Source organism: Epinephelus fuscoguttatus, linkage group LG12 (genome assembly GCF_011397635.1).
Source record: "Epinephelus fuscoguttatus linkage group LG12, E.fuscoguttatus.final_Chr_v1".
NCBI classification, from domain to species: Eukaryota; Metazoa; Chordata; class Actinopteri; order Perciformes; family Serranidae; genus Epinephelus; species Epinephelus fuscoguttatus.
Genome location: NC_064763.1, coordinates 31,545,610 through 31,566,313, shown reverse-complemented (window position 1 = coordinate 31,566,313; position 20,704 = coordinate 31,545,610). Strand labels below are relative to the sequence as shown.

General features: G+C 38.7%; 2 protein-coding genes and 1 long non-coding RNA gene across 5 annotated transcripts; all 3 read right to left on the bottom strand.

Annotated features, from left to right (window-relative positions):
* Positions 1-1,079: 1,079 nt before the first annotated feature.
* Positions 1,080-6,311, bottom strand: LOC125898226 (calcitonin gene-related peptide-receptor component protein). 2 transcript variants are annotated; one of them, XM_049591971.1, is made up of 6 exons: positions 6,263-6,311; positions 4,949-4,985; positions 4,742-4,840; positions 4,531-4,625; positions 4,344-4,401; positions 1,080-1,892 (listed from the first exon to the last, which is right to left on the bottom strand). In XM_049591971.1, the coding sequence occupies exons 1-6, from the start codon at positions 6,268-6,270 to the stop codon at positions 1,746-1,748; spliced, it is 444 nt and encodes a 147-aa protein (XP_049447928.1). In that variant the 5' UTR covers positions 6,271-6,311; the 3' UTR covers positions 1,080-1,745. The 2 variants fall into 2 exon arrangements, with proteins under 2 accessions (XP_049447928.1, XP_049447929.1); XM_049591972.1 differs by lacking the exon at positions 6,263-6,311 and adding an exon at positions 5,901-6,238.
* Positions 6,312-6,783: 472 nt separating this feature from the next.
* On the bottom strand, positions 6,784-7,341 carry LOC125898611 (uncharacterized). Its single transcript, XR_007450639.1, has 2 exons — positions 7,286-7,341; positions 6,784-7,182 (listed from the first exon to the last, which is right to left on the bottom strand). It is a non-coding gene; the product is annotated as an uncharacterized LOC125898611 (long non-coding RNA).
* A 16-nt stretch (positions 7,342-7,357) lies between these two features.
* LOC125898610 (serine protease FAM111A-like) lies at positions 7,358-20,672 on the bottom strand. 2 transcript variants are annotated; one of them, XM_049592457.1, is made up of 5 exons: positions 20,475-20,672; positions 19,468-19,593; positions 19,059-19,157; positions 17,583-18,953; positions 7,358-8,369 (listed from the first exon to the last, which is right to left on the bottom strand). In XM_049592457.1, exons 2-5 carry the CDS (start codon positions 19,519-19,521, stop codon positions 7,806-7,808), a joined length of 2,088 nt encoding a protein of 695 aa, XP_049448414.1. In that variant the 5' UTR covers positions 19,522-19,593; positions 20,475-20,672; the 3' UTR covers positions 7,358-7,805. The 2 variants fall into 2 exon arrangements, with proteins under 2 accessions (XP_049448414.1, XP_049448413.1); XM_049592456.1 differs by lacking the exons at positions 17,583-18,953; positions 19,059-19,157; positions 19,468-19,593; positions 20,475-20,672 and adding exons at positions 9,846-9,944; positions 10,189-10,251; positions 10,479-10,601; positions 12,333-12,471 and having other exon boundaries at positions 7,358-9,740.
* Between the last annotated feature and the right edge of the window lie 32 nt (positions 20,673-20,704).

Sequence of the window (20,704 nt, the reverse complement as noted above, 5' to 3'; positions counted from 1 at the left end):
AAAGAGGCATCCTAAAAGTTAGTCTGACCTGGAGCTGAAAAACAAGATGTGAAATGAATTACAAAACTTCACTGTCATTTCACAGCAGCACTCTCTGTTTTGCTTTCCATCACACAAAATCAGTCATCCAATCAATATACGAAGATTGAGGACTGTATCTGGATGCTAATGAGGTCACGTAAGAGGTCTGTGTGTAGTTCAAGAGTACATGTCTGTATAAATATGTGGCTGGATAGCTAAGTGGGTAGCAGATCTTGAGAACATAAGAGATTATAATCTCATGCAAGGTGTTAAGCAAGCACAGGAAATTGTGATATATTAACAGGAAGCTCAAAACAGAAAGATATATAAGTCTAACCATCACATCCTTCCTCTGTAACATCACAACATCCCAGCATAGAACACGCAAGAAAATCTAGAGCCTGCAGTCGAAGAGCTCATGTATCAGTCTTAGGTTTGCATCCTGTGCAATCAATGTGTTGTTATAGCATCCTGTCAACGTGAAAGATTATGTATGCTGAGCGAAATGATTACAATATATTTTGAGAATGATTTACTATTTAGTACCACTAGAGACTGCCACTGCAGACCTAAGACAGTCTCCTAAATAAATATACGTTCAGCAAATCTAAAGACTACGTAAGGAAGCGTATATTGCACTCACGTTGAAAAAGAAAAATAGATTAATATTTCTGACTTTTGAGAAAAAAAAATATTTAAAAAAATCTGTTCTTGTTGCTCTGAATTAACAAAATTATTTCATTAATTCAGAAAAACAGCTGTTTTTTTTCTAGTGGATGCATAACGCCTGTTCTGCCTCTGCGTTGCATTCACAGACCTACAGGATGATGCAGAGAGAGGATACACTGAAGGTGACACGACCATCGCCTGACTGTGAAGTGGGTTTCAGATTATAGTCTTAATTTAGCACCAGTTCTTCACAGTCTGTCGTGTAACTGCACCTATTTCATACGCCCTTGTATGCACATCGACATTCAGAAAAAGCCTGCAGTTGTGCTGAATGCAAATGCTGTGGTGTTAACCCTCCCTGTCCGCTGATCACGTCGCTCAAAGTGACAAAAGCAGCAGACACATTTCAGCTGTTATGTTTAATGCAGCCACAGAAGGAAAAGATCAGTGTGTTCTAAAAAAGACTGAATGAATAAAAGACAACAATCACCTCTTGGTGCACACAGTCTGCTCTCTTTGTTATTACATAGCTGCTCTAATGATACTGTCTGACCTCATGTTAGCGCTGTACCAAAGTTTAAATGCATGACTGACTTATATTACAGTTTGGGAGATCACACAGCAGTAAAAACCCTTATTTCTACACACCACGGTAGAAACTGACAACTAAAATTGAGTCGGAAACCAAAAATATACCAAGTTAAGAGCAGACTGTCTCTGCATGAACATTATCTGATGTGAAATACAAATTAGACCAGTCAGATGCAAAACAAGACATGAGTGACTCACAGTCTGAAGACCTGTTCTTATGAAAGCATGTGCATGTGAATACAGAAACAATCTTCCTCCATTCATTAAATGATCTACCTTAATGTGAATTATTTAATGAATCATTTTAATGGCAATGAGCCAGGACGCCATTGTGCTTCCCTCTGTCAGCATGTTATTCAGTTCAATCTGATGCAAAATGGCACACAGAAAAGCCATCTTGCATCACAGGCAAAGGGAACCAGGCCAGTTCTCCACCAGTGGGTCATTTCTGGCCCGTCACTGTGTCATGACTGCTCAGCAGCTTCATCCATCTCTGCATCTGCTGGAGCTGCGTTCTCCTGCTCCGGGTCGCCAGGTAGGACGTCTGCGATTGTCTGAATGAGCTCCTCGATCTGCTCCTCTGACAGCCGCTCCTCACTCTCCTCCACCATCTGAACACAAACAGGAAATTAAGTGTCACTGATTTTATTTTCCACTTATTGTGTTTTTTAAAATGTCGTTCTGTTAAATCAGTTTATCTGAAGTTGTCAAAACATTCTCGTCTCAAGCTCCATTTGCAACACATATTTTCTTCAGCAGACGGAGTTTGCAAGGTGGCATGGAAGTGTAGATGTTTAAATTTCCGAAATGGATGAGAAGTCCTTGAAGAGGACATGTTACGCACACCTCTGGGTTCATATCTTTATTTTGGGTGTCTACTAGAAATTGCTCACATGCTTTGATGTTTAAAAACACATCATCTCTCAGACTGTTCATTGTTTTGTCTAACATGTGGGTCCAACAACATGATACTCACAAATCACAAAAAGCATAATTTGGCCCCTTTAAAGTACTGCAAATACTGCATATTTGAAGATCTACTATTCCAAGACAACTGGAGAAATCCGTCTGCTGATGATCACCTGATGCGACAGAAAGCACCAAAACAGCCACTAACTGGAGCTCAAGGTGCCAACTTTTGTTTCCAAGATCGAAAATAAACAAACCTAAATTCATCCGCACATTATTTATCACTCAAACATTCTTCTATGCCATTTCTTTTTATTCCTGTATGAGTGCATGGTTTTGTAGCTCCGGATGCAGGCAGGCTCAAATGACAGCAAGAGGTAACTACAGATTAGGAACTAAATCTCAGGAATCATGTAATTTGAAGTCAGTAAACAAGACGGAGCATGTTTGTGTCTACCAGCTGAACCAGTCTGAGATCACTATCTAGCTGTGTAAATATACTTTCCATCTCAGTGAGTCCAGACTGTGCCACTATAGTGTACTGATGTTCCTGGGGTTGAGCTGGATGTTTGAAAATACTTTATGAGCTGGGTGTGCAAGCTGTGTATGGCATCTTCTGCAGTGAGGTCCACCTCCATGAGAGCATCAGTGACACAGATTCTGACATTTCAAATGTCCTACCAGTGAGTGACTGTGGCAGTGATTTCCCCTCTATAATGGGATCAATACAGACATGCACAGTGCAGAAATGGCCCCACACAACTTGTGTTTGGAAATAGTGGCACACATTTAGTTGGTCAAAAATAAAACTTGGCCTATGAATTGTAACCACAGAGTTTTAAAGCATTGGTTCACAAATGGTCCAGCCACGGGGTCCAGATTTCTCCTTAGTCATTAGTTCAAGGTCCACACAGTTCAATACACCCAGCGTTATACTAGCGTTTGGCCGTGTTGTCAAGCTTGTTTTCAGTCTCTGTCAAGTAGCTGTCCATTACTGACTCATTCTACAGCAAGAAACAGCATTTCAAAATAAAAACTCTGTGCCAGAAATCCAATGCACTTAAATAATAAAGCGTGTTGTTTTTTTTTTTTACAAACTTGACATGTCTGTGAGTTTTGGTCCATTCAGAATGGAACCATGACCCACTTTTGGACCATGACCCACCGGTTGGGAACCACTGTCTTAAAGGACAAGGCTGGCATTATATTATTCTGATTGTCAACAAATCCCATGAAAAAAAAAACTAGCAGTAGTAGACTATAAAAATGGGACCCACTGCCTCCCTGCTTGGCACTCAGCATCAGGGGCTGGAATTGGGAGGTTAGATCACCACATGATTCCCGAGCACGGCACCACTGCTGCTCACCGCTCCCTCAGGGGATGGGTCAAATGCGGAGAACAAATTTCACACACTCAGGTGTGTGACAATCAGTGGAACCTGAACTTGAACTAGTCCCCTTCCTTGTCTGAGGCACTCAGCCCTAAGCCCATTCTAAAACAAGTCACAAACATATAGTTTCATTTTTATGTAATTTACTGGACAGCTGTAATTTTTAAAAACATTACTCAAACAGGAGTAAAAAGTGCATTTGTTGGGGACTATTTTCACCTGCACATGAATGCACATTTGGTGCTCTAATGAGTGTATTTTTTAGCAGCAGGTTGTGTGTGTGTGACTGACTCAAAGAAAACTGCTCCTGTTCACTGTAATGAAGTAAAAATGTCACCCGGTGCAACAGTGACGCTCACTGATGCGTTTCTATTGTTTCATACAGACAGAACATTTTAGAAGGATCACTTTGTCATTGGCCTTGGACTTTTTGTGGAATATGTTGACAAAAAGAAAAAAATATCACCTGACTTTTTCTTTAAACGAGTCTTCCTATATCCTCCTGAGACCCTTAGTCCTCATTCAAGGACATCACATTTTGGGTTTGCTGCACCTGATACTCCATTGAGCTTAATTTAGACCTGTTGCCCATATAACTAGGAGATATTAAAAATGCATTACAAACTAAAGTTCAGGTCTCAGGAGGATATAAAACCCTACAGTAAAAAATATGTGAAAGAAACAGGGAAATGCACACCAGTAGTGAAGAAGAGATAAAGAGAGGTAATGTGACATGTTGTAACAGTTTAGTAAAGCACTCACGAGCTGAATTTCCACTGCTGTCTGTGGCCGGTGGTTCAGTAGCTGCAGTTTTTCTGCCCTGATAGAGGAAATCAATGAGCACTTGGTGTACGGAGCAGCACAAAAATACTGTGCATCTTATGTAATCTTTAACTTCCAAATGAAAACACGAATGATAACATCTGTACTTTTATGAGATCTCACTGACTTTGTGAGTTTGTGAGGCATCATGGTGGTGAGGAATTCTTTGACGATCTCTGGACTCTGCCTGCAGCAGGGCGTCTTCGACAGGTACTTCAGCGTCTGTGAGGAAAGGGCAGAGGAAACCGTGGGCATGCTGCTGCAAAAGCGTAAAGGTGATGACACAGACACAAAGAGCAGGTTGAAGTGAGCTAAGAGAGGGAGAGATGTATGCCGACCTCATACATGATGGTGTTGAGGTTCTGCTGCCCGATGCTGTGTTTGTTCCTCCCGCTGTCCTTCCTCTGTTCCTTCAGGTCAGTCAGGAGTTTGAACACCTGAGAAACACACAGACAGACAAGTCTGAAGCAACACTGAACTATTTTCATCTCTTTACTGAACACTACAAAAAGATTTATGTAAAGCACTGAGACATAACACGTTACCTCATAGTTACTGAGCATAGCAGCGTTAGCGTTTTTCCTGAGAAGAAGAAATAAAGTTTAAACACAGAGTCTCATTCTTTGTCTTTACAAACTGTTCATGTAACCAAATAATCTAAGATGAAAAGGCCAACTTTCTAGCGTGTGGAGCTTTTAACCAGATGTCACTGTCTTCACTTCCAGTCACTGAATGAAGACTGTGAAATGTGACTGAAAGTTCCCAAAGATGGTAGGGGTGGGAATCACCAGAGGATCCACGATATGATATAATCACAATACTTAAGTCATGATATGATATTATTGCAACTGTAAATAAGTCCTGATATTGCAATTTATGGCCTTTTTTCAGCTTTGTCAACATCTGTTTGATCTAATAAGACAAAGTTTCCACTAAAAATGCAATTGATTACATTATTCTCACAGGCCACCCAAAATTTAATTTGTATTTGTAATGTTAATAATATAAGGTCGATACTTGGCACTGTGTGATGATATGATATTGCCACACAGTGCCAGTGATACTATGTTGTATGAATTTTTTTCCCCACCCCTAAAAGATGCATGGTGGACATTCGACTAGTTTGATAACATAAAAATAAGAAAATCGATTATGATTAAAAGGAAATTGTGATTTAGATTGACACACAGGAACAAATAAAGAAGGCTAGGTGCACTTTACAAAGTGTATGTGCTGCTTTGATTGACTGATTTATTTTTTAAAAAGTGGATCTATCTAATCATTTTTTCATATCATTTTCTCGTTTAAAACATTTTCTTTAATTATTTTTTGTCTACAGAATGTATGAAAATATTTTTAAACGTATATTACAATATTACAAAAGCACAAAGTGGTATTCAACTCAGAATAGGCCGACAAAACGCAAACATACTAAACTTTAACGTCAAATATCAGTGAAATGACACAAAAGACAGAAGAAAAATAGTAAATCATTACCCTCAATGACTTAATGCTTCAAATATGAACCCTCATACAGAGGCTCAGAGTTGTATTGGCAGCTGCCTGAAACAGTAAACTAATGTTTTAGCTGACTTGTTCACCTTCAGAGTGTCTTATTAATATTTTAAAAAAACAGAGAACAACTTAGCCCATTTCTTTTGCAGTCCCAGAGACCTGACAGTGTGTCTCTGCAGTCTGCTTCCCACAGCTCGGTCAATAAACTAACCGGAAACTGCGACAAAGACGTTGTACCTTTAACCATACTGTTTAGCTACATTAATAAACAATAAATACCTGCCGGTTAACAAACTCATTGTGTCAAATTCTAGGGTTAAAATAAATTTAAAAAAAATTCTTACACTTCCATTTCGCCTGACGCTTAGCTTTGGTCCGTTGCAAATGTGCCCGTGTGGAAAATGTAACCGGGTCAAACGTTCCGCCCTGCATCAAGCTGGCTTTAGTGTTGGAAATTCACCGTTTTTATGTGTTATTAATTAAAGAATAATAAAAGAGTGAATAAAAAATGTGTCGTGCTTGTGTTAGACTGTTTAACACATTTTCTTACTTCAACAGAATTATTCAACCTCTCTGCTGTTATGTTTGGTTTGTGCTGCCTTCTCCTTGTTTCATAAAGGCTAGTGATTTTTAAAACTTTTTCCATGATGTGAACTCTAATGAAGACATGAGAACCACATTGAGTGAGTTTATAGAGATCCAGATAAAGAATTAAGCATCAAACTGCACATAAAATTAAGACTTGTTCAGCTGGTGCCACTCTTGTCTATTTATCTTAAAATCAGTGTCAGAGATATTCAAGGTGACAAATTCTCTCATTCATACATTTATGCTGTGGATAAGAGCAAAGAATACACAATCAGAATCCAATCAGAAAATCAATTTATTGGATAATTAAAACAATCATTATTTATTTATTATAATTTTTTTTTCCAGAACATATTTTACCAGGCTAGATTCCTTCAAAATCCCAACTCTCATTTTAACGAGACATTACCAAGACAGTGGTATTCAGCCAAAGACAGATTTCACAATATCCAATATTGTACAATTGTTTTTAAATGCAATGTATTTCTAAAAAAAAAGAGAGGAAGAAATCAAAATCTCAAGTGTGATTTTCTTAAAAACTGTATAAAGACAGAATATCAAAAAGCATAAAACAGGTCTTTGAGGCTGATAATATCTGAGTTAAAACAAATCTCATGATATCATTTTTTATATCATTTCAGTTTAAAGACAGAATATCAAAAAACATAAAACAGACCTTTGAGGCTAATATCTGAGTTAAAACAAATCTCATGACATAATTTTTATACCATTTCTTAAAAACAGTATAAAGACAGGATATCAAAAAGCATAAAACAGACCTTTGACACTGATAATATTTGAGTTAAAACAAATTTCATGATATCATTTTTATAATTTTTTAAAAACAGTATAAAGACAGAATATCAAAAAGCATAAAACACGCCTTTGACGCTGATAATATCTGAGTTAAAACAAATCTCATGATATCATTTTTATAATATAATTTCTTAAAAACAAACATTCCTCACACAGAGACTCATTGAGACATGTACTGAACCAACTGTCAGTGATTTGTCAGTTAATGAACAAAGATTTTGCAGTCTTACTGAATAAAAGGAGCATTTACAGATACAAACATGGCTAAAAATGACTATGGAGAAACTGGTTACCTTTATCTTAAAACTGATTGATTATGGTTACTTTAAACAATTATAATATAAGGTTTTGCCTGAGATCTTTCACGCAGTCACTGCACTCCTCAGGTGTTAAACAACAACAGTATCCTGAGTTATGAAAACAGACATGACATGCTGTGTTGCTCACTGCTGAAACTGCTCACACTGTATCTTCTGTCAGCACTTAGACTGTGTACGCTTCATCAATGTCCATTGGGACAGGTTCCTCTCTCTGAGAGAAGAATTCAAAGAATGTCTTCAGACTCTCGTCACCTGTGGCCAGTGAATTGTTGACTGCATTTTTAAATGCTGTGAGATTTCTGCTCTCAAACAGTTTCTTTAAACTGGTCATCGTGTTTTGGTGTTGTGGATTACTGCAAGCCAGGTACTCTCTTAACACATCGAACCTTCCTCTTTCCACCATTTGGAGAATGATGCGTTCGTTAACGAAGGACAAAGGATGGCCATACTCTATGACACTCTGCCTTTCACCTCTTGCACTGCGGTAGGGATATCCGCCTGAATGCATTGCAACCACATTGCAGTGCTCGTCAAAGACTGGAGAGCCAGATGAGCCAAAATAAAAGCAAGACTCGTAAGTAAGAACCTGTCTGATACGTTGCACATCTTCTGCCACATCCCCAAAGAACCCCTCAGTAATCATCTGAATGGGCTGTTGGTTCTCACTGTAGTGATGGTTTTCCAGCAGAACGCCCTCTGGATTTTCACTGTGATGCCTCTCTACTACCTGGTTTCGGTTTTCAGTCGGAATAATCAAGCATGGATCTATCTTTTTCACACCACCATCAGGATGCCCAATAATGCAGATCCCACCACTTTGGGGAAGAAATCCAAAGCGCTTTAACAGAGCATCAGGTAATGTCTGATCAGCACAGACCCTCAACAACGTCCAGTCACACTCGTAGCCTGACACAACAGGACCGTATTCAAATCCAATAACCTCTTCCACTGCTGCTCCTGACTCCATGTGGTTTAGACTTTCGAAAGAGAAATGGACAGTGACTCTCTCATTAAGTTGCCCTGTGTACTCATTATAAATGCCTTTAACTACATGAGCATTTGTGAGGACAAACTTGCCAAATAGGAGAAAACCACTTCCTTCTGGTCTGTCATTTATTCTGACCTGGCAAACAGAGTTACTGAGATCCATCAGTGTCTTCATTGTTTTCACTTCCCTGCATGTTTGAGCGTTCTTTCCAAAATCTACGCGGAAGAGATTCTGGATACGAGAGAGCTTAGATCCTTGCAGCATTTTCTTTCCTTTCACTACATCTTCAAACTGAGAAGACAGGTGGCACTGCATCTTTTTTGAATTGGGAATTTCACGGAATATGTTTTCTGGTGCCATGTTACCATTTAGCTTTGGTTTCTTTTTTGGTATGTTGTCGTTCACTGACTCAGCTGTGGTGGTTGGCTGCTTTGAAGGATCTGGGTTTCCATTACGGTCAGATATCTCAGCTTCATTTTGCATCATGTAAGCATCATCAAGACTGCCAGGCTGACTTTCTGGTGGACAAGCGTCATTGAGCAATATGATCATGAAAGTTTCACCATCAAGATCATCAACAAGGCTGGACATCCCAGTGTTTGCGTCAGTGCTCGTGTGAGAGAGCACACAGTTCTTCTTAAATACAAGATCCTTTAAACGACCATCTCTTCTCAGAGCTTTCCTCACTTTTTCGCCTTTGTATGCATAAACAGTCATTTCACTGAAGTCTGTTTTTAGTGCCGGGTTTCTCATGATATTCACTATTTTTTTACCTCCCTTTGTCCGTACATGAAACATTACAAGCTCGCCAGATGGCCTCTTTCTTTGAGGACGAACAGAACCACCAACTGATTGCTTTGGATGGTCTACAGCTTTGATAAACTTGACAGTCAGTAGATCTTTTTCAGTCAAGCTACAGGGAAAGTGTGAACTGATAGCTTTTCCATCCCTTACTATAACAAGCTCTTTGTTTTTGTTCTTTTCTGCAATTCTTCTAAACTCTGAATTTCTCTTCAGCAAGTCCTCGACAGTTCCTCCTTTACTGCGCTCTTTGAAATTCTTGTTGCCAGAGCACCAGTGGAGAGAGTAGCTTTCATCTGACTCCTCTTTCTAGAAATGAAACAAAATTAAGTCTCACTTCATTGAATCAAAGCAAATCATTTTATTTCCTGTTAAAACCATACCACTCTCAAACCATCCATCCGTTAGCTATACCTGTTTATCCAGAGGCTTGCGAGGGACTGGAGCCGATGCCTGCGGACTTTGGGTGAGAGGTGAGGTACTCCCTGCAGGGGTTGCTAGTTTATCACAGGGCTGACACACAGAGACAGACAACACTTAAACCTTTCTGTTATTATCTCAGAAACATGGCTGAAGTGAAATCAAAGCACATACTAAATAGATTTTTACAATGTGCCGCTAATGCAAAAGAAACTAACAAAAAGCAAGAAGTTGAGCCACAAAGTTAAATAAAAATGAAGACAAGAAAAATAAGGTTGTTTACAGTATCAAATGTTTTTTTATTTGCCAACACAGATACAGCATAAATATGACAAACCTTTGCAGCAGGTTGTAAATTAGGAGGCTGACAGCTTTGCTCATTCTGGTTGGATGTCCTTTTCTTGAGATATGAGACAGAAAAGTTATTTATAGAAATGTATATTATGGAATGAACATTTAAGACTTTTGACAGGTTATTTCTTAATTCATTTCCTTGATAAAAACACAGAGCTAAACGAAATTGACAATACCATATAAATTAGTAGTCTTGCAAATCGAAATGCCATCATTAAAACATATAATTAATGTTCTGAGTGTACATATCATTATACAAGAGAAAATTGCTACCTTGACAAATCTGTCCATTGGGCCATTACTTGTGGGCCTCAACTTTGGTCCCATTTTTAATGCGTTGCTGGCTGAATTTTAAGGATGCAGAAGATGAAGATGATGATGGTGTGGGATACTACCCTGAGGAAAAGGCGAAGAAATATGGTTAATTTCAAATGACTTACAGTCAGAGGTGGAAATTAACTTTTTTTTTTTTTTTTGGTCCATCTGCCGCTGTGGCTCGTCGATTCTAAAATCTACCAGCAACTCAATAGATTACTATTGTTTTTCTATTGTTTTTTTGGGGGGTTTCTGCTGCTTATTTCCAACCCTGCTTTACAGTACACATTGAATCATCACTTAATGTATCCACACCAATATGACATTTATTGCGATTCACTTTACTAAAACAAAACAAATGTAAGGTGGTCAGCACTATTCATGCATACTAGGATGTGGCATGATGCCATCTCATTATCCAACAAGTGTGTGCATGTCTTGTTGTTGTTGGAAAGGACATATATCGTCCTCACTCCAATGCCACAAAACTAAACTTACAAAATGACATGTAGGCTATGCAAATACATATTTTCATACATTAATATAAGAAAGGTATAGCATACAACCAAACTAAAAACACTCCATACAATACATATTCATTGTTTAGGCCACATTATTCAGTAAACACCTGACGTTACTCCTTTCAATTCTGTATTTTTTATAACATTTTTGTTTTTACATTTTTGTTTATATTCTTGCTGTCAAATACCAGGCAGTGACCTGTCGTTACTTGCTAACATTTCCTTCACTGAAGATCTTACGTAGTTATTATCCCTGTAATGAACTATTGCATGAATTTAAAGCAGATGTCTCTCCACTTTGCTCTTTCTGTAAAGCTGAAAGCGAATCGATTTCTCAGCTATTCTACACTTGTTCCTTTTCTCGAGAATTTTGGATTGATGCTGCTCTACTGATTTTCTCAGCTTTTAATACACTGACAACAATATCAGAAGAAATGGTCTTGTTTCTGAACTGTAATACAGACTTACACCCTATTAACTGTGCTCTCAAAGCCATCTGTCTTATTGGCAAGTTTCACATTCATAAATCTAGAATCACTCAGGCTAAACCTAACATAAATTTATTTCGTATCGAATTACAATATCTCTTTGCCTCCGTCTCCAAAATAACTAAAAACAAGAAAGCTTTTAAGACCTCTCAAATAATTGGTAAAATCCTATGTATTGAATGACCTAAATGTGTGATATATAACAAAACTGATCAGGCTGTTCGGTATATGGTATAGTTTTTCCCTCATACACCTAATTGTTGGTACATGTTTTCTTTACCTTCTTATGTTCTTAGCATATTAGTTATTTTCTGTTATTTGTGGTCCATTTATGTTCTTTTTAGTTATGTCATCTTACATGTTATTAATGTATTTTTGAAGGATGTTACAGAGTAGCAACATGTCAATCAACAATACGTTGTTATAAACACACATCCAATGTTCTGCAATATGTTGTCATAGTTGCACTTAATGTAATAACGTCAAGTCTGTTAATAAAGGATTTAAAAAAAAAACATTTCCTTCCCAGATGTGCTACAATAGCGACTCTACGCCTGCTGACAGTACCGTTATGACGTGGATTGAGGTTTGCCGAGACATGCTACCTCTGAAATCTCAAATTAGATGGCAGTAACGTAACACCTGTCGCTGGGGTACTGCTATTATTCGCACTAAGCTAAGTGAGCACTTTAACTCGGCATGAATCAGCAAAACGAAGTTACCATCATCATTTAACACGTTATATAATTTAGCTAAGTTAGCTTATTTAAGGACACCGTTACTATGACACATAAGAACCATACCTATTCGCTTTGTCATTTGTCACAGCTTCACAAAAAGTGGTAAAAACACGCACTTTAAAGGGACGAGCGTCGTGTCGAACAATTCTCCCGCCTTTTGAATATCCCGCCAGCGAGACCAGACCGACTGCTTTCGTCATCCTCCCACCCGTGTGTCACCGTTTTAAAAATCCCCGTCGCTACGTGGAGCTAGCCTCACTTTACCAGACTATATCTCGAGACTTGGTTTTAACACTGAGCGTGTAACAACGGCAATAATATCAAAGTTAGCAACCTACACGCTAAAATATCTTTTTATGTTTTATGTGGCGCTTTCCTTTGCGGGGATTCAGGCAGTTTAATACCAGGGTGCAAGTGTTCCACCAAAACAAGTTCCCCTCCGACACTGTTTTGCCGGGCACCGTTGTTACGTCATAACCGCCAAAGACGATGGTGATTGGTTCAAATCTGACACAGCGCTTCAAGCCTGTGTGGAAGAAAGTCCAGAGGAGTATTCCAGAAAGCGGGTTATGTGAAAACTCAGAGTAAGTTAACCCTGAGATGAGGGAAACTCTGAGCTATCCGTTGCAGAAAGAGAGGTAACTGAAACTCTGAGTCAATCACCATGGTAACGGACTCTGTGAACATAACCTGCTTGCCTTCAAGTTTTCTTCAATAAACCCTGAGTTTCTCTCTGTCTCCTCCCTCTTTCACGCTGTTTCATTTCCTCATTCATTCAGTCCGTGTCAAAGCTTGTATCGAAGCGCATTAATTAGCGGAGATTTACCGTCTGTCACAGTCTAAATCCTGCTGGATGTTAGTTTGTTACTCAGGACTGTCTTAAGTTACTGAATTTATGCACATCAATCATTTCTTTGGACATCAGTTTTTGTCTTTACATTCAAATACTACTACACAGCGATAATTCACCCTCAGCTCAGAATCAAACCTCTGTCCTTTTTATATTAATTATTTTTTATAACACTGTGCACAAGGATCAGACTGTCAGTCTGTTAGAGCAGCTCCCAAATGTTTATTGTACATAATGTGTAGGTCTAATTATTTACATTTTAAAAATCGTTATGAAGCTTTAGACACGTAGTATCAATGACTAATGATCTCTATCACTGATGTCATTGGTCGCACTGATGGAACATAATTCCTATAGCCTAATATTGGGGATTATATGTTTATATTTCTGAGTGAGCAATGGTGCAGCATTTCACTGTCTTTAAATTTACTACATTTGTAGCTGAAATAAAGTCACTGAATGCTGTTGAGTCAAGATACAAATAGATGTGCAACATTTTAAAATCTACTGTTTTTTAACCTCAACGTCTTTTCAAGTGCAAATCACCAAACATATTATTACTGGGACAGACTGTGAGTTTACAGTCATGTCTTTATGTCTTTGATCTATAGCCTCGCCTATATGTTTTAAATCTTCTGCCTCCTGTGTTTTTCCCCATCAGATTAAATCTGAACAAATATATTATTATATGTTATTAATATAATGTATCTACAGCCTGATACACAGTCAGATTCCACCACTTTATCTTCATTAAGGAAATGTAAGTCTGATAAATGATGAATAAACTTTTTTATTAACTTTATGGTTAACTTATTGACACTTTCCTCGCTCTGACTCAGGCTCTTCTTTTACAGATAAACGTGCACTGTCTGCTACACGTGCATTAATATCTCTACATCCACTGGATTAAAATGGAGGCACTGTCTTTTATTAACCTGTTGCCATGGTGAATCATGGAGTCGGAGCTCCATTGATGATGGCTTTTTATTGTCGGCTTAGCTCAGAGTGAACATACTCAGAGTTGACTGAACTAACTCAAATCAGCTGTTCTGGAACCGGTAACTCAGAGTTTCCCATCTCAGGGTAAATCAACACAGAGTTCAGGGTTAGACTCAGAGTTTGTTGAACCTCCTACCTGGAATACCCCTCAGCTGTGCTTCACATTCACAAATGTAAGTTTACACATAGAAAATCTTCTTTTGTTGCTTTCTACAGTGAGGTCAAGCAGTACATTGATTCCATTAAATTTTCCCTTAATCAAAGGCAATTAAAACCATTCATATTTGTGATCATTTTAATATTTTCTTGTAAACTCTTATCCCCTCTGGCTATGTGATATATGACATAGGCCTATGTGTGTAATGTTGAAGATTTGCATTCTGTAAACTTGTGTGTTGAATAAAGAAAAAAAAAAAAAAGTGAAAAAAAACAACAACATCGGGCTGTGCTTTCATGTTTAATGGGTAGTGTTGCTAAAATGTGATTACAACATTTATAAGTTACCTGTAAAGTTAACACATTTCAATAAACAAGCTCGCCTGGCCTGGAAAATGACACACAAACACCATTTTCACCAATTAATTACATTTGGTAAAAAGATATTTAATATAAAAGGAAATTTATTATGGGAAATGGGTTGACAATGTTATTATGTTGATTAGACAACATGTTAATACTGAGGGGCAGGTACTGACAAATAATTAATCTCCAAATTCAGCTCTCCAGTTGTGCCCACAGGCAGTAGTTATTGATACTTTGCTAAGAAAGGTGTTGAGGTTCAGCAATCGAGCATTCAGTCATCGGCTATCTAGCAGAGGTATATTCATCTGAGAAGTTGAAGTTACCAAGAATAAATCTATCAAGAAATACATCAGGAATCACATACAAGCTGTAACTCTGTCCCCATTAAGATTCTCTCGGGCCTCGCTTTATGATGAAATTAACTGTCACAAAGTGTGGCTGACTGGAGACAAATTCTGTCTTAATAATAAAGTTAAATAAGTTTCCTGTACAATGTTGCATCTTATATATCCAGCATAGAAAAACATTGAAGAGATTTAGACTTCATACTGAATATTCTTGTACTTTCTGTGAATTAGAAGAAGAAATAATGTGCCATTTGTTCTATCACTGTAAATGAATACCAGAATATTTTGGGTGGATGTTTAACTTCGTGTTCATGTCTGTTTTAAACCAACAAAAAGAAAAAAATGACTCACTCTGTAAATAAGTCTTCATCTACAAAACCCTGCAGTAAAAAATGTGTGAATGAATGATGGAAATGTACACCAGTAGTGAATAAGAGATATGGAGAGGTTACATAACATGTAATAACAATGCTATAGCATGTTATATGACAGTTTAGTATGACACTCACTAGCTGAACTTTCACTGCTGTCTGAGGCCGGTGGTTCAGTAGCTGCAGTTTTTCTGCTCTGATGGGGGGAAAATATCAGTATTTGGTGTACAGAGCAGTATGGATATACTGTGCCTCTTATGTAATCTATAATTCCACATGAAAATATGAATGGTAGCAAAATCAGTGTCAAGAGATGTTCAAGGTGAGAAATTCTCTCATTCATACATTTATGCTGTCGATAAGAGCAAAGAATACGCAATCAAAATCCAAATATGAAAAAAAAAACACTTTACTGGATACTGTAAAATCCTCATTATTTATTTGTTCATTTCATTTCTTTATTTATACAGGAAATGAATTAAATGTACCATTGTGTGTTACAGTTCAAACTGGCCTGACTCAGTTAAAAACTGGTTTGCAGCAGGTTCCTGTTTTGCCACAAAAACACATTACAATACAAAGTATAAACAGAAACAATCAGCAGAGGCAAAACAACAAAACACAGGCAGCTACATAGACATTGCAGAGTAGCTGACTGAAATGGAGTGAGTAAAATGGGATATGGGATTTAAATCAGTGGTTGCAGGTCCATCCTTCCATCAGATAGTGTTTAAATGTGTTTGAAATGTGTAAAAGACGGTATTGCTCTGATGTAGTGTGGGATCTAGTTCCAAAACTTAGTGTGATTGTGACAAAATTATCTCTGACCGTAATTGTAATTGTAAGGAGGTATGGGAATAAGTGCATGCGAGACTGATCTAGTCTTTGCTGTCTTGTGTTGTGACTTGGAAGTAGTGCAGTAAGTGTGGGATTGGAGTTATTGTTCAGGATTTGAAAATAGAGTTTAATGGCTGGATTATTTGTGCAGTTTTGAAAAGTTTGAAAAGAGGGTTAGAGCGGGAGAGTGCGATGCAGTTACAACTGGGGTTTTTTCACGACATAATTTAACCAGGTTAGATCCCTTCAAAACGCCCAGAGACATTTCCAAGACAGTGGTATTCACACACAAACATATATATATATATATATGTATGTATAGATACAAATGTGGCTAAATATGACTATGGAGAAACTGGTTACCTTTATCTTAAAACTGACTGACTATGGTTCAGTGGTGTTCATTATGACTTTAGTTTCTGATAATGACTTTGGTTGTTCTTTTATCTCAGACACGTGTTAGGATGTTACATATCTTGACATGTTTTGGCGGAAACTTCTGCCTTCCTCAGAAGTGTCACTTGGAGGTGGTTGTCATGCCTCCCTAATATCATCTGATCTGTCAATTAGCTGATGTTAGGGAGGCGTGACTGTCCTGTCAGTTTTGACGGGATGAGGGGGCATACATGCTCTCCCACACCTGGAGCAGCGTCCTGGAGAGGCGGCGGACGGACAGCAGGTGATGTGATCGTCCCATCAAAAGTGACAGGATGGTCACGCCTCCTTAATATCAGCTGATTGACAGATCAGCTGATAAAGACGCGTCACAACCACCACTAAGTGACACTTCTGAGGAACTGAACACTGTATCTTCTGTCAGCACTTAGACTGTGTACGCTTCATCAATGTCCATTGGGACAGGTTCCTCTCTCTGAGAGAAGAATTGAAAGAATGTCTTCAGACTCTCGTCACCTGTGGCCAGTGAATTGTTGACTGCATTTTTAAATGCTGTGAGATTTCTGCTCTCAACCAGTTTCTTTAAACTGGTCATCATGTTTTGGTGTCGTGGATTACCGCAAGCCAAGTACTCTCTTAACACATCGAACCTTCCTCTTTCCACCATTTGGAGAATGATGCGTTCGTTAATGAAGGACAAAGGATGGGCAAACTCTATGACACTCTGCCTTTCACCTCTTGCATTGCGGTAGGCATATCCGCCTGAATGCATTGCAACCACATTGCAGTGCTCGTCAAAGACTGGAGAGCCAGATGAGCCAAAATAAAAGCAAGACTCGTAAGTTAGAGCCTGTCTGATATGTTGCACATCTTCTGTCACATCCTCAAAGAACTGCTGAGTAATCATCTGAATGGGCTGTTGGTTCTCACTGTAGTGACGGTTTTCCGGCAGAACGCCCTCTGGATTTTCACTGTGATGCCTCTCTACTACCTGGTTTCGGTTTTCAGTCGGAATAATCAGGCATGGATCTATCTTTTTCACACCACCATCAGGATGCCCAATAATGCAGATCCCACCACTTTGGGGAAGAAATCCAAAGCGCTTTAACAGAGCATCAGGTAATGTCTGATCAGCACAGACCCTCAACAATGCCCAGTCACACTCGTAGCTTGACACAACAGGACCGTATTCAAATCCAACAACCTCTTCCACTGCTGCTCCTGACTCCATGGGGTTTAGACTTTCATAAGAGAAATGGACAGTGACTCTCTCATTAAGTTGCCCTGTGTACTCATTATAAATGCCTTTAACTACATGAGCATTTGTGAGGACAAACTTGCCAAATAGGAGAAAACCACTTCCTTCTGGTCTGTCATTTATTCTGACCTGGCAAACAGAGTTACTGAGATCCATCAGTGTCTTCATTGTTTTCACTTCCCTGCATGTTTGAGCGTTCTTTCCAAACTCTACGCGGAAGAGATTCTGGATACGAGAGAGCTTAGATCCTTGCAGCGTTTTCTTTCCTTTCACTACATCTTGAAACTGAGAAGACAGGTGGCACTGCATTATTTTTGAATTGGGAATTTCATGCAATATGATTTCTGATGCCATGTTACCATTTAGCTTTGGTTTCTTTTTTGGTATGTTGTCGTTCACTGACTCAGCTGTAGTGGTTGGCTGCTTTGAAGGATCTGGGTTTCCATTACGGTCAGATATCTCAGCTTCATTTTGCATCATGTAAGCATCATCCTGACTGTCGGGCTGACTTTCTGGAGGACAAGCGTCATTGAGCAATATGATCTTGAAAGTTTCACCATCAAGATCATCAACAAGGCTGGACATCCCAGTGTTTGCGTCAGTGCTTGTGTGAGAGAGCACACAGTTCTTCTTAAATACAAGATCCTTTAAACGACCATCTCTTCTCAGAGCTTTCCTCACTTTTTCGCCTTTGTATGCATAAACAGTCATTTCACTGAAGTCTGTTTTTAGTGCTGGGTTTCTCATGATATTCACTACTTTTTTGCCTCCCTTGGTCCGTACATGAAACATCACAAGCTCGCCAGATGGCCTCTTTCTTTGAGGACGAACAGAACCACCAACCGATTGCTTTGGATGGTCTACAGCTTTGATAAACTTGATAGTCAGTGGATCATTTTTAATCAAGCTACAGGGAAAGTGTGAACTGATAGCTTTTCCATCTCTTACTATAATAAGCTCTTTGTTTTTGTTCTTTTCTGCAATTCTTCTAAACTCTGAATTTCTCTTCAGCAAGTCCTCGACAGTTCCTCCTTTACTGCGCTCTTTGAAATTCTTGTCACCCCAGCACCAGTGGAGAGAATAGCTTTCATCTGACTCCTCTTCCTAGAAATGAAACAAAATTAAGTCTCACTTCACTGAATCAAAGCAAAACATTTTATTTCCTGTTAAAACCATACCACTCTCAAACCATCCATTCGTTAGCTATACCTGTTTATCCAGAGGCTTGCGAGGGACTGGAGCCGATGCCTGCGGACTTTGGGTGAGAGGTGAGGTACTCACTGCAGGGGTCGCCAGTTTATCACAGGGCTGACACACAGAGACAGACAAAACTTAAACCTTAAACTTTAAGAAACTAACAAAAAGCAAGAAGTTGAGCCCCAAAGTCAAATAAAAATGAAAAAAAAAAAAAAAAAGCTTGATTACAGTATCAAATATATCAGTATCAGCTTTTCCCATTCTGGTTGGATGTGCTTTTCTTGAGATATCAGACAGAAAAGTTATTAACAGCAATTCCAGGATGAGCATTAACGTAAAAACATATAATTAATGTGATACTGCTTACATGAAACTGACAAGATTTGAGTGGACATTTCATTATACAGGAGAAAATTGCTACCTTGAGAAATCTGTCCATTGGGCCATTACTTGTGGGCCTCGACTTTGGTCCCATTTTTAATTTGCTGTTTCCGGCTGAATTTTAAGGATGCAGAAGATGAGGAAGATGATGATGTGGGATACTACCCTGAGGAAGAGGCGAAGAAATATGGTTAATTTCAAATGACTTCCAGTACATGTGAAATCTTTACTTAGTGTATTCATATTAACACGACATTTATTGAGATTCACTTTACTAAAACAAACACACACACACTCACAAAACAAATGTAAGGTGGTCCTCACCCTATTCATGCATACTAGGATGTGGCATGATGCCATCTCATTATCCAACATGTTTGTGCATGTTTTTTGTTGTTGAGGGTGACAAATATCCCCCTCAATCTAATGACACAAGATGAAGCCTAATTTAAGCAATTACATATAGGCTTTGCAAATGCCCATTTTCATAAAATAACACAAGAACGGTGTAACATACAGCCAAATGAATAACAGTGTATATAATACACAATCCACTCTGACTTGTGTATGCTAACAGTAGACACCTAACGTCACTAGTTTTATTTCTGTATTTCAATTCTTTCTTTTTTCAATATTCTCACTTTATAACGTGAAGTCAAATGCCAGTGATCTGTCGTTACTTGCTAACGTTACCTACCCAGATGTGCTACATAACGGTTCTGCACCTGCTCACAGTACCGTTAACGTTACACAATGGGTCAGGAGGTCTGTCGAGACACGCTACCTCTGACATGTCAAATTATGTTGAAAATGAGTATCAAAATATGTTCCCCATATTCTGACAGAACACTTACTCCTGTTTGCAATCATTTTGTGATAGGTTAGCGAGACTTTGCTATCGATTTGCGCTAAGCTGAGTGAGCATCCTCGACAAGGCAGCATGAATCAACAAAACACCGTCGCCTTCTACATCATATAACAAGTTATTTTACGTAGCTGATTTAGCTTATTTAAGAACACCGTTACCAGTACTCATGAGAACCATACCTGTACACAGCTTCAGTAGTCACAGCTTCATCAAAAATGTTAAACAAACACCCACTTCAAAGGGACGGGTACCATGTTTGACAAATTCCCCGCCTTTGGGACACTACGCCTGTGAGACCAACTGCTTCCGTCATCCTCCCCTCCATTGTCAGTGTGTCACCGTTTTTAAACCCCCCTCGCTACATGGAACTTACCAGACCTATCTCCACACTTCACTTTAACACTGAGCG

Coding starts and splice junctions, on each gene's coding strand:
- LOC125898610 (XM_049592456.1), bottom strand. CDS start 10,532: ATGGGACCAAAGTTGAGGCCCACAAGTAATGGCCCAATGGACAGATTT. Junction 9,945..10,188: donor ATTTACAACCTGCTGCAAAG/GTTTGTCATATT, acceptor TCTGTGTGTCAG/CCCTGTGATAAACTAGCAAC. Junction 9,741..9,845: donor GCAAGCCTCTGGATAAACAG/GTATAGCTAACG, acceptor TTTCATTTCTAG/AAAGAGGAGTCAGATGAAAG.
- LOC125898226 (XM_049591971.1), bottom strand. Junction 4,626..4,741: donor TCAACACCATCATGTATGAG/GTCGGCATACAT, acceptor CTTTCCTCACAG/ACGCTGAAGTACCTGTCGAA. Junction 4,402..4,530: donor ATGCCTCACAAACTCACAAA/GTCAGTGAGATC, acceptor TTCCTCTATCAG/GGCAGAAAAACTGCAGCTAC.